The following is a 9409-nucleotide window of genomic DNA, read 5'->3' on the forward strand; positions in this document are numbered from 1 at the left end:
GGGGATTTTAAAATAATGTACTAAAACATAAAAAGTAATAAGTTCAAATCTGGAACAAATATAAATATGTAATCATTTCTTATAAATACCATTTCCTAATGTAATTTTCCAAGATATTAAAGATCATAATGCAAAAAATAAATTTTTCAAAAGTAATAGGCTTTATGTTTGTTAAACTACATGCATTTATGAAAGTTCTTATGAAGTTTCAAGCAGTTTCATCCATTAGTTTTATTGTTGGAATGAAATATAGTAAGATTTGCATTGGCTACTCAGAAAGTTAGTAGCCGGTGGTCATCGGGTTAAATCTTACAACTCATTGTGTGACTCATCCACCAGTTTTATGATTGTTTTACTTCCAATACAGGTTTTTATTTCTTTCCAGCTGGTGAATGCGTACATATACATGAATGATGTAGATGCTAGGGAATAGTATACGTACTTGGTATGCACAATTTTTATTTCTAATGTGTTTTTCATGAAAAAACAAACATATTTATGAGAATATGCATCTTATCTTGACCACCACCATCACATTGTATTGGAACTGCATATAGTAAAGTGTTTTGTTGGACTTAATATGATCCATAAAGTTAGAGATACATATTTATTATGGTTTTAATACATTTAATTTGGCATGTAGTTATACAGATTGGTATTAATATAGTAGTATAAAGGTTGCATCTTGAGGTGTCTATAGTTGTTTAACAGTGTATATTGCAAATTCCAAGATTATGGAGTAGCTTCAAAACAGCATTAGTGGCAAGGTTCTTAACCGAAATGGCTTTTGGAGGATCTTTGAAACTTTATTGTAATAATATACTGTTTTTCAAATTTTGTATTAAATATTTAATATGAAATTAAAATTTGTAAACTACAATACTAAATTTTTGTTTTAATAAAATACTATTTTCTTGATTGAGTACAAGTTTACATACTCAGGGAGTAGAATTTGCTGCAAGATCCTGTAAAGCTTTTGCATTTAAATAGTTATGGAAATTTGTTTTCTGTCAGATTTGTATTTAATATTAGAATTAGTTATATGTCCATGCATAAAATAGCTGTATCAAAAATTGTAAAATACTGGCTTGGAAAAGCACAACTTAGGAACAAAACATTAAGTGCATAAATGTGTAAAATTGCAGTGTATTGTATTAGGTTTTAAATAAACTTGTACTTTTTCATCTAATACAGGTCTAGTGCCAAAATCAGTTGTGACATTAAAATGTTTTTTCTTATGGATGTTTAAAGCTTCACTTTTGTAATTTATTGGTTTCAACACACTCAAAGGTTGTTATATTAGCTCTAGTATTTAATAAAGTTTATATGCGTTCGGATTGTACATAGAAATATCATGTGATTATTCTGCCTGGCACTAAATTGTTGTGTTATTCACTCTTCTAGGTGTTTGTGGCCAATCCAAATAAACCTAAACCAATTCTTGATATACTTCTCCGAAATAAAGAAAAATTGGTTGACTTCCTCACAAAATTCCACACTGACCGTTCAGATGATGAACAGTTCAATGATGAAAAAGCCTACCTGATAAAACAGATTAGAGAATTAAAACCTCATGAAGAGCATTAACATTTAAAATATGTAAGATTGTGTTTCATCCTCTCATTCCAAAATTATTTTTTTGTTTTCAAGTTCATTGAGAGGCTGTTAAAATGTTAGCATTGTAGAATTGTGCTGTACAGAAGTTTAAATGGTAATTCTAAGGTAAAGAAAAATACAGAAAACAGTAGGTATTGCATATTAGCTTTTGTTTTAGTTTGATGAATACAGTGTAATTGTACTGTAAATAAATTTTTACTACAAATTATAAGTACATGTATGACATTGATTACATGTAAGTAGATATACAAGTATGTATTTGAAAGATAAAATACCTAGGATATGCTACTGAGGTTATTTAAAAAAGTCCTGTTGAATATTTAAAGCAATTTGAGTCAACTAAAAATAAAAGTTGTTATAACAAAAATTATTTGCTAATGTTTGACTGGTGCTTGCTCATTTGTGCATTAAAGTTTCTATTCAGAAATATGTGTTTAAATCTCTTGAAACATTTCAGCCAGTACAACAGTACATGTACTTCCACTTAGTATTGGTATGGACTTTATCAAAGTCTGTTGTTCTTAGATATTGTTAGGTAACTTTGTTTTATTAGATTTTTAATAAAACAGTTGTGCATTTTGCAGTAGTGCCCAAATACATTCTATTCTTGGTTCATGAATTTTAAATACCATTGTAGTTAAGACAACATGGATTTTACTAGTGTTTTGCTTACATGATAAAAAAATATTAAACAACAATTTGTGTCTTAATTTACAATAAATCAGGCAGTCTGTGATGTATTTTTTTATCTTAAGATTACACTCATAAATGTAGGTGTTTAAAAATTTTATGTGAGAATGTTTTGTTTTCTTTTGTTCTCTAAAAAGTGCTAAAATGTATAGATTTTATAATGTGAATACGGTTTGATTAACAAATAAAGTGGTAAAAGTAAAGTTTTTAATAGGATTTGGAGTTTTGATGGAATATAATTATGTGTGTGTTAGAAGGTAAATCTTTAGTTTTTAAGAGAAAAAATTTTTCTCGTAGAACTGGTATTCCACTTAAAATTGACCTACTTCATTTAAAAAGATTTAGGATGAAGTTTTGGCTTGATTCTGAAAACTTAAAAAGTAGTCAGGTCTTTCCTTAATATGCTTAGAGGCCACTGGAAAAATTGACAATGTATTCATCCCTATACTATTCTGGTAGAAACTAATAAAAGAAAGTAATAATTGCAGAATAATCTTGTTTTTTTCACTTTCTTTTCAGCCATTCCTATAAATATATGTAACAACTTCTAATTTAAAAATCATTGAACTAGTGATAAGAATATATATATATAAAAAAAAGTTAAAACCACTGTGGATAGTATGATTAGTTTCAAAAGTTAGGGATCAAGAATATCCCAATGGTTAGCAAGTAGGATTGAGGTTTGCATCCCACTGTTGACAAAAAAATCCCCTACACATAATGCTTTATACTTGGTGTTCATATCCCACTGTTTGGTATTACAAAAGTTAGCAATGTGGTGGCAATTAGCTGCCTTCCCTCTTGTCTATCACATCAAAAGTAGGAGCAGTTAGCATAGATAGCCCTCATGCAGCTTTGTGAGAAATTCAATAAACAAACAAAAGTTAAATGATGATATATGTAATTGTTGAATAAAAATACACTAGTATTGCACTTTTTTGATATTGCAGATCCCCCAACATTTGTCAATATGTTTTATAAACTTTAACATGTCTGCTGGGCAGAACTACATGTAACATACAAAATTTAAGCAGCTGAATTCTGTACATAATCCAACCTAGTAAAATTAATCTCTATAATTGAAAATTTTATGCTGGTACAAACTTTGTTTTTGAAGAGTGTTGACCTTTCAATTATTCTACTAAAAGATCCCTCTAATCTCTTGATACACTAAACACAATTTTCCAAATCAGTTTTATCTAACAGGCACAACATATTCTGAAAAGCATACTCTTCTTAATACAAATAAAAATATGTTTTTTGTTAGCTTGTGGCTCATTTTACAAAGTCAAAAAAAATTACAGTGGTTGCGCTGAATTTTAAAATTAAGGAACATTATTTGTGAAAACTATGTATTAGACTAAATTACATGTTTTATCACAATCTCTGGTAATTGATTTCCTGTTTGAAAAACCATAAACTTGAATGTGTACATTCTTAACCCTGATCATGAATTAACAAGTCAGCTAAAAAAATCTTATAGTAGGCTAATTAGTGTGCCACTCAAAATGCATTGTGCTATTAGTTACAGGCATGGCTTCATCTTTTTTGTTTCTGACAGTGTCCATCTGGAAAAGTTTCCAATCATTAATGCATCTTTTAGTCTCCAATTTTCACATGGAGACACTAACAGAATCCTAAAGTCAATAGTTAAATGACAGGTTCATTGTTGCAACTACTCATATTAAAAAAAAATTCTCTTTATACTTAGTTTTAAATGGAGAAACAGTTTGTCTGTTCAATATAGCCATATGCACAATGTGCTTTTACCTATTGCACTACAAGCATCTTATAGCTGATTCAGTTTTCAGTCCTTAGCAAAGTATGTTTATCAATCAATTCTTTAACATGTATAATGCCAAATTATTTGTTAAGAAAAACTTGCAATAAAAACAGTACAGGATGATCTGAGATGATGATTTTGTTTAAGAAATTAGACCAATCAAAGTACACTGAGAAATGAGGAGGAAACCCTATAATTCCTGTTCAAAAGAATAAAAATGTCAATTGATAAAGTTAGTCATTACAACAACTTTTATCATTTACTACTTTTTTTCCCCTGAACCTATATTATGGATATTTTTTGCAAATTTTATAGCATTCTGGAAATGCTTGAATAAGAAGCCATTCAAGGTTGTATAGCTGTCAATTTCAAACTTCGCTTTTAATTGCACCTCTTTATGCTCCTTAAAATGATTAGCAGTATTAAATGCTCAAAGTTGATTGTTTTGTGGATGTTTTATTCTATGCTTTCTAAAAATTTATTTTCAAATTATTTAATTTCTTACAGCTTGGTACACGAAGTCAAATTTCAATGACTTGTATATTACTTTTCCTTCCTGCCACTTTTGTGTGTTTCTTATGAAAACAAACATGCTTAAAAAAGGAAACTTTACAACTCAAAGTTCTTTCTGTAATTCTGACATACATAAACAGAAACATATGAAATTATATTCAGCAATAAGAAGTAATATTTTATGACAATTATTTTAAAAAATGCACAATTTTACCAAATGAGGCATGCTAACTTGAATTTTATAGATTGCAGTTTTAAAAATCTTTCAAAAATCAGTACATTTTGCTACCATCAAGTTAGCTCATCAGAGTGATGTTCCATCCTCTTCATTTTACTTTCTTTACTTTGATGATTTACATGATAGAATTTAATCTTTAAAAAAATTATAAATAGAAAGTGAGAAAAAAATTGGTGTCAGAATTTGTGATCATTATAGATTGTAGTAATCTGCATGGAATATTAAAAACAAAAATTCTTTCAACTGAAAATAATAAGGAAATAATTCAAATTTTATGTATAACATTTTTTATATAAAGATACAGCAAGTGTAATACAAAGGAATACATTATACAATATAGTACAAAGCTGCTATATAACTAAGAAAAACTTTGAGGAGGATCTTTATCTGGTCTGCATTGGAAAAAGTTATGTGATCATGAAGAATTTTATATAAAAGTGGGTTTTAAGTAATAAAAAAAAGAAATTCTTTAGTGTAGCTACAAAAGACAAATATTAACTAGTTTTGCTCTTGAACAAGAACTTTGAAGAAGTATTCAACCTAGAAGGAAGTGAAGAAAAGAAAACTTCAATTAGCTGACATTATAAACACACTAGACCATTTTATTTGTAATAAATATTGTAAACTTGAAATCAGTGATGACTGTGAAAACTGTTTTTCTTCTCGAAGTAAAAATAAGTCCTAGTTATTATACTGAAAATGTTATTGCTATAAAAAATGTGGTCCTACTATAATTTGAGACAAGTTTGTTTGTCCTCTAACTCCTAGGTTTTTGCACTTGGACCTATCTAATATGATTTAATCAAGTAGATTGATTTGGTATGTGTCAAAAAAATTTAATTTATTTAAAATTGCACAGATTTCATAACTCCAGTGATGGTTAAATATAAACCAGTTAGTAGGAGTGGCCACTAAGAGTACTGATAGGATTTATCCAGTTTCCACTGTCATTACATGGGGTATACATATAGTTTGTGTACTTTCAATCATCACTAACACATTTAGGACACAAACAGAAGCACTACTTATATTCATAACTGGTAAAACATTAAATCTAAAATTGCATTTCATTTTCAAATCCCATCAGTCATTTGAAAGACTAGTAAATGTACCTGTGTGATGAACGATGAGAAGTTTATGAAAGTTAACAAATTATTAATGTTAACTTTCATAAGCCTCTCACCATGCATCACACAGGTACATCTACTAGTTCTACAAATTTATATGCTTTTCAAAAAATACTAATGAAATAATAACAATAGCAGTGCTGATAAAGTGGATGTCTGGTTTGAAATGACAATGATTTGTCATCCAAAGGTTCATCAGAAGGCAGGATGTAACAGAAAGTTCAGTTCCTTGTTATTAAGTATTTGTTTTCAAAGAAAGACTGATAACTGTAGACTTGACAAAAGCTGAATAGTGGAATAGAGCAAATTATGAGGTATAAGGATTCTTTACCCTATTAACAGGATTAATGTCAAGTTTCCAATGTTAATATACTGGGTATCAGAAAAACACGTAGGTTCTAGAAGTCTTAATATAAAACACTATAACCAGAGCACTTTCGAAAGGTGGACCTTTCTTCTTTAGGGGTGAGGTCCACTTTTTGGAAGTGCTCGGGTTATAAGGTTTTTATCGTTTTGATATACTGGGTGTGGTATGATTGAGTGAACTTATGAGTCACATATGATAACATCAGTGTAAATCAGATACTACTAATATTCAACTTCTCTTCTAGTTCTGTAAGTCATTAGCATGCCTGGTATGAATATTTTCATCAGTTTAGCTTGCACAACATAGATGCCTGGGAGGAAATTCCCAGATGCTCCAGCTATGTTCTTGATGCATAGTCTGTCTTCAAAAAGTATTTTGTAAGCATTAGATTTCATTGCTGAATCTTCTAAATTATAACAGTATGAATGAAACTGGTATTTGTAGACCTAAATTCTATTTTACTGAAAACAAGTCAATCAACCAGCAACTCAGTTAAATTTAAGTGATTTTTACCACTTGTGCTTAGTTATAAAATTATCTATATAACTTGCCCTTAACGAGTCATAATTTCTAGAATTAATTTCATAATGACAGTTGGTCACAAACTTCCATAAAGACTAGAAAGTTTTTATTAAATGGATATTTCCAGATGTAATATTTGAAATCTTAAGATGCTGTCTGCCTAAATTTACAAGTAACTCATCTAACAAGTGTTTTAAGAGATTTATCTTTCAGAATTGGAGTAAAAAATAATAATTTCACTTCAAGAAATTTACCTCTAATATTCCATCTTCTGGTAAATCTGTACAATGTACAGAATTTTTCACTTTGTCAGTTCCAAATTTGGCTCGCAAAGTGTGAGGACGAAGTAAACGAGCAATTTCCTGGAAAAATAGAGAAATATGCAAAAATATGAATTTGTGGCATTATTCAAGCACATTTACATAACTGATGATCAGTGTTTTTTTTATTCCTGTTGTAGGTGTAAAACAAATCAAGTATTACTATAGGATGATCAAGATTATAAAATACTGACATAATCACATGGAGTAAATGCTTCAAGGCAGAAGTATTATCTACAACAGGGAATTAAGTACTTTATTTATGTAATTTATTATTTGACATTATAACTTAAAAAAAAAACAATGAAAATAAACAGTCATCACATCAAGTACGTCTTTGTATCACAAAGTTTAACACATTCACTGACACCCCGGACATCGATACCCATGCTAGATACCATTGTTGTTGTTTTTTATTAGGAGCATTTTAATAATACAAAATAAATTATCAGATAGAGTATTTATGGGCATATATACTTATTGAACTAAAATCTGTACCATTATACACATATGTGTCAATTCTTATATATATAACTTGTCATGGTTTTTGGGCCTTTTTTGAATGTACAAGAAAGATAAAGACAGATAACCTGGATTCAGGTATTCCTAATTTGAAATTACTGACCAGGAGGATGGCACATAACAAGTAGTGTCCACTGCCACAAGAGTTTTGCACCAAGTAATGGGATTGACTTGTCTTTTTTACATAGCACCTACAGCTGTAAATGCAGAGACTTGGTGTTCAGCAGCTTAATGTCTTGAACCTTTCAATCCACAGCCCAACCCACAACATTCTGCCATGAATAAGTTTCTTATTAGTATTAAAATTAACATAAAAAGAAAAGTAAACTTACTGGATCATGTGGGCCTACTAGTTCCCAAAACAGTTTTGGAGTGTCTGGTCCCTGTTTGCTAATGATTTCCATAACAATACATGGACCAGAAATCAGTTGGGAGACCATGTCCTAATTAGAAAATTAGAATATTAATATCATAATTATATATATATATATATATATATATATATATAATATTGTATACACTAAATACTACTTCTTTCTATACTATTATATAGTATAGTATTTTTTTTCCAAAGCATTAAAGTTAGAGACCTTATGATGACCATCTATTTGTGTCATATTTATGTTATCACTTATTTTTTTATTCTCTAATAAAACAAATATATATTATGGTACTGTTATTAAAGTACACACCTGTATGAGATTTAGATAAATATATATATATATTTAAATTCAAAAGTCAAACATAGCCATCTGTTACATGGAAAATTTTGAAATGGTAAATTTCCACAAGTTTAATATAGTAACAATATGGCATGAACCTCTAGCTATATTTGGGTCTAAATCTTAACTAAAAACTCACCAAATATTCAGCCAACACACCTGCATAAACTTCATAGAATTCTTGAGCAGCTTTTTTACTCAAATTAAACTGTGAAAAAAAGAGAGTAATAAATCACCCAATCAACACTCATTCTTGTTTCAGGATTCTTAAAATAATTAGTTATAACATACAGTTTACATTCAGTACAATGTAATAACTGAAGTATTTTCTAAGCTACTAAATTTAAAAGTTGGAAAGTTATCTTTTTTTTTTCTCTGGAAAAGTGAAGGTCAGTGTAAAAGTACAATGAAAACAACATTTTTTTATTAAATATAATTCTAATTTTCATTATGTATGATTTATACACTGACTAGCCATATTTTGGTAGGTTAACAGTTTAGATTTGACATGGCATAGATTACACAAGATATCAGAAGGCAATTCTGTTCAATTTTAACTTTTGATTTTACAATTTTGTGACAAGCTTAAGTCTTTAAACCTTTTTCTTTCTCCTGGTAATGAACTACCTAAAAGTTGGATGATTGTTATTAAGAAATACTGTCTTTAATAAATACAAACAAACACTGATAATGATGGAAGGGCATACAATGGTAAAAAAATTCACATACCCTCATGTTACAGATAAATATTTACTAACAATTATCCAACTAATAAAAGTGTTATAAATGGGTTTATTAACTCTAGAATTACTAATGGACATGAACCCTATCAGCTTTTTTAACATGTTTTTCTAAACCACTTATGCATTAAATTGCTTGCATGTCTTTGACTATTGTTGCGTCAGCAGTCACATGACTACAGTGACGCAACGTTTCTAGAATTATCATGTACTTTGACGAATGCTCTAGTATTTACTAGTAGGGTAGG

General features: G+C 29.2%; 2 protein-coding genes across 10 annotated transcripts in view; one reads left to right on the forward strand and one right to left on the reverse strand.

Annotated features, from left to right (window-relative positions):
• The window catches only part of LOC106470476 (protein Mo25-like), a 22497-nt gene extending 19706 nt beyond the window's left edge, over positions 1 to 2791 (forward strand). For 7 of the 8 annotated variants that reach the window (XM_022399843.1, XM_013931042.2, XM_022399830.1 and 4 more), the window contains exon 8: positions 1405 to 2791. In XM_022399843.1, the coding sequence (XP_022255551.1) occupies positions 1405 to 1587 (183 nt within the window). In that variant the 3' untranslated portion in view covers positions 1588 to 2791. Of the gene's footprint in view, positions 1 to 385; positions 446 to 1404 lie in introns of all 8 variants that reach the window. The other variant, XM_022399851.1, reaches the window with a different exon arrangement.
• Positions 2792 to 5091: 2300 nt separating this feature from the next.
• LOC106470498 (nucleoside diphosphate kinase 7-like) overlaps positions 5092 to 9409 on the reverse strand; it is a 27129-nt gene continuing 22811 nt past the window's right edge. For both annotated transcript variants that reach the window (XM_013931060.2, XM_022399861.1), the window contains 4 exons: positions 8561 to 8629; positions 8032 to 8142; positions 7112 to 7219; positions 5092 to 5381 (listed from right to left, as the gene is read on the reverse strand). In XM_013931060.2, the coding sequence (XP_013786514.1) occupies positions 5340 to 5381; positions 7112 to 7219; positions 8032 to 8142; positions 8561 to 8629 (330 nt within the window). In that variant the 3' untranslated portion in view covers positions 5092 to 5339. The remainder of the gene's footprint in view (positions 5382 to 7111; positions 7220 to 8031; positions 8143 to 8560; positions 8630 to 9409) is intronic.

Source organism: Limulus polyphemus, unplaced genomic scaffold (assembly GCF_000517525.1).
Source record: "Limulus polyphemus unplaced genomic scaffold, Limulus_polyphemus-2.1.2 Scaffold105, whole genome shotgun sequence".
In the NCBI taxonomy this organism is placed as follows: Eukaryota; Metazoa; Arthropoda; class Merostomata; order Xiphosura; family Limulidae; genus Limulus; species Limulus polyphemus.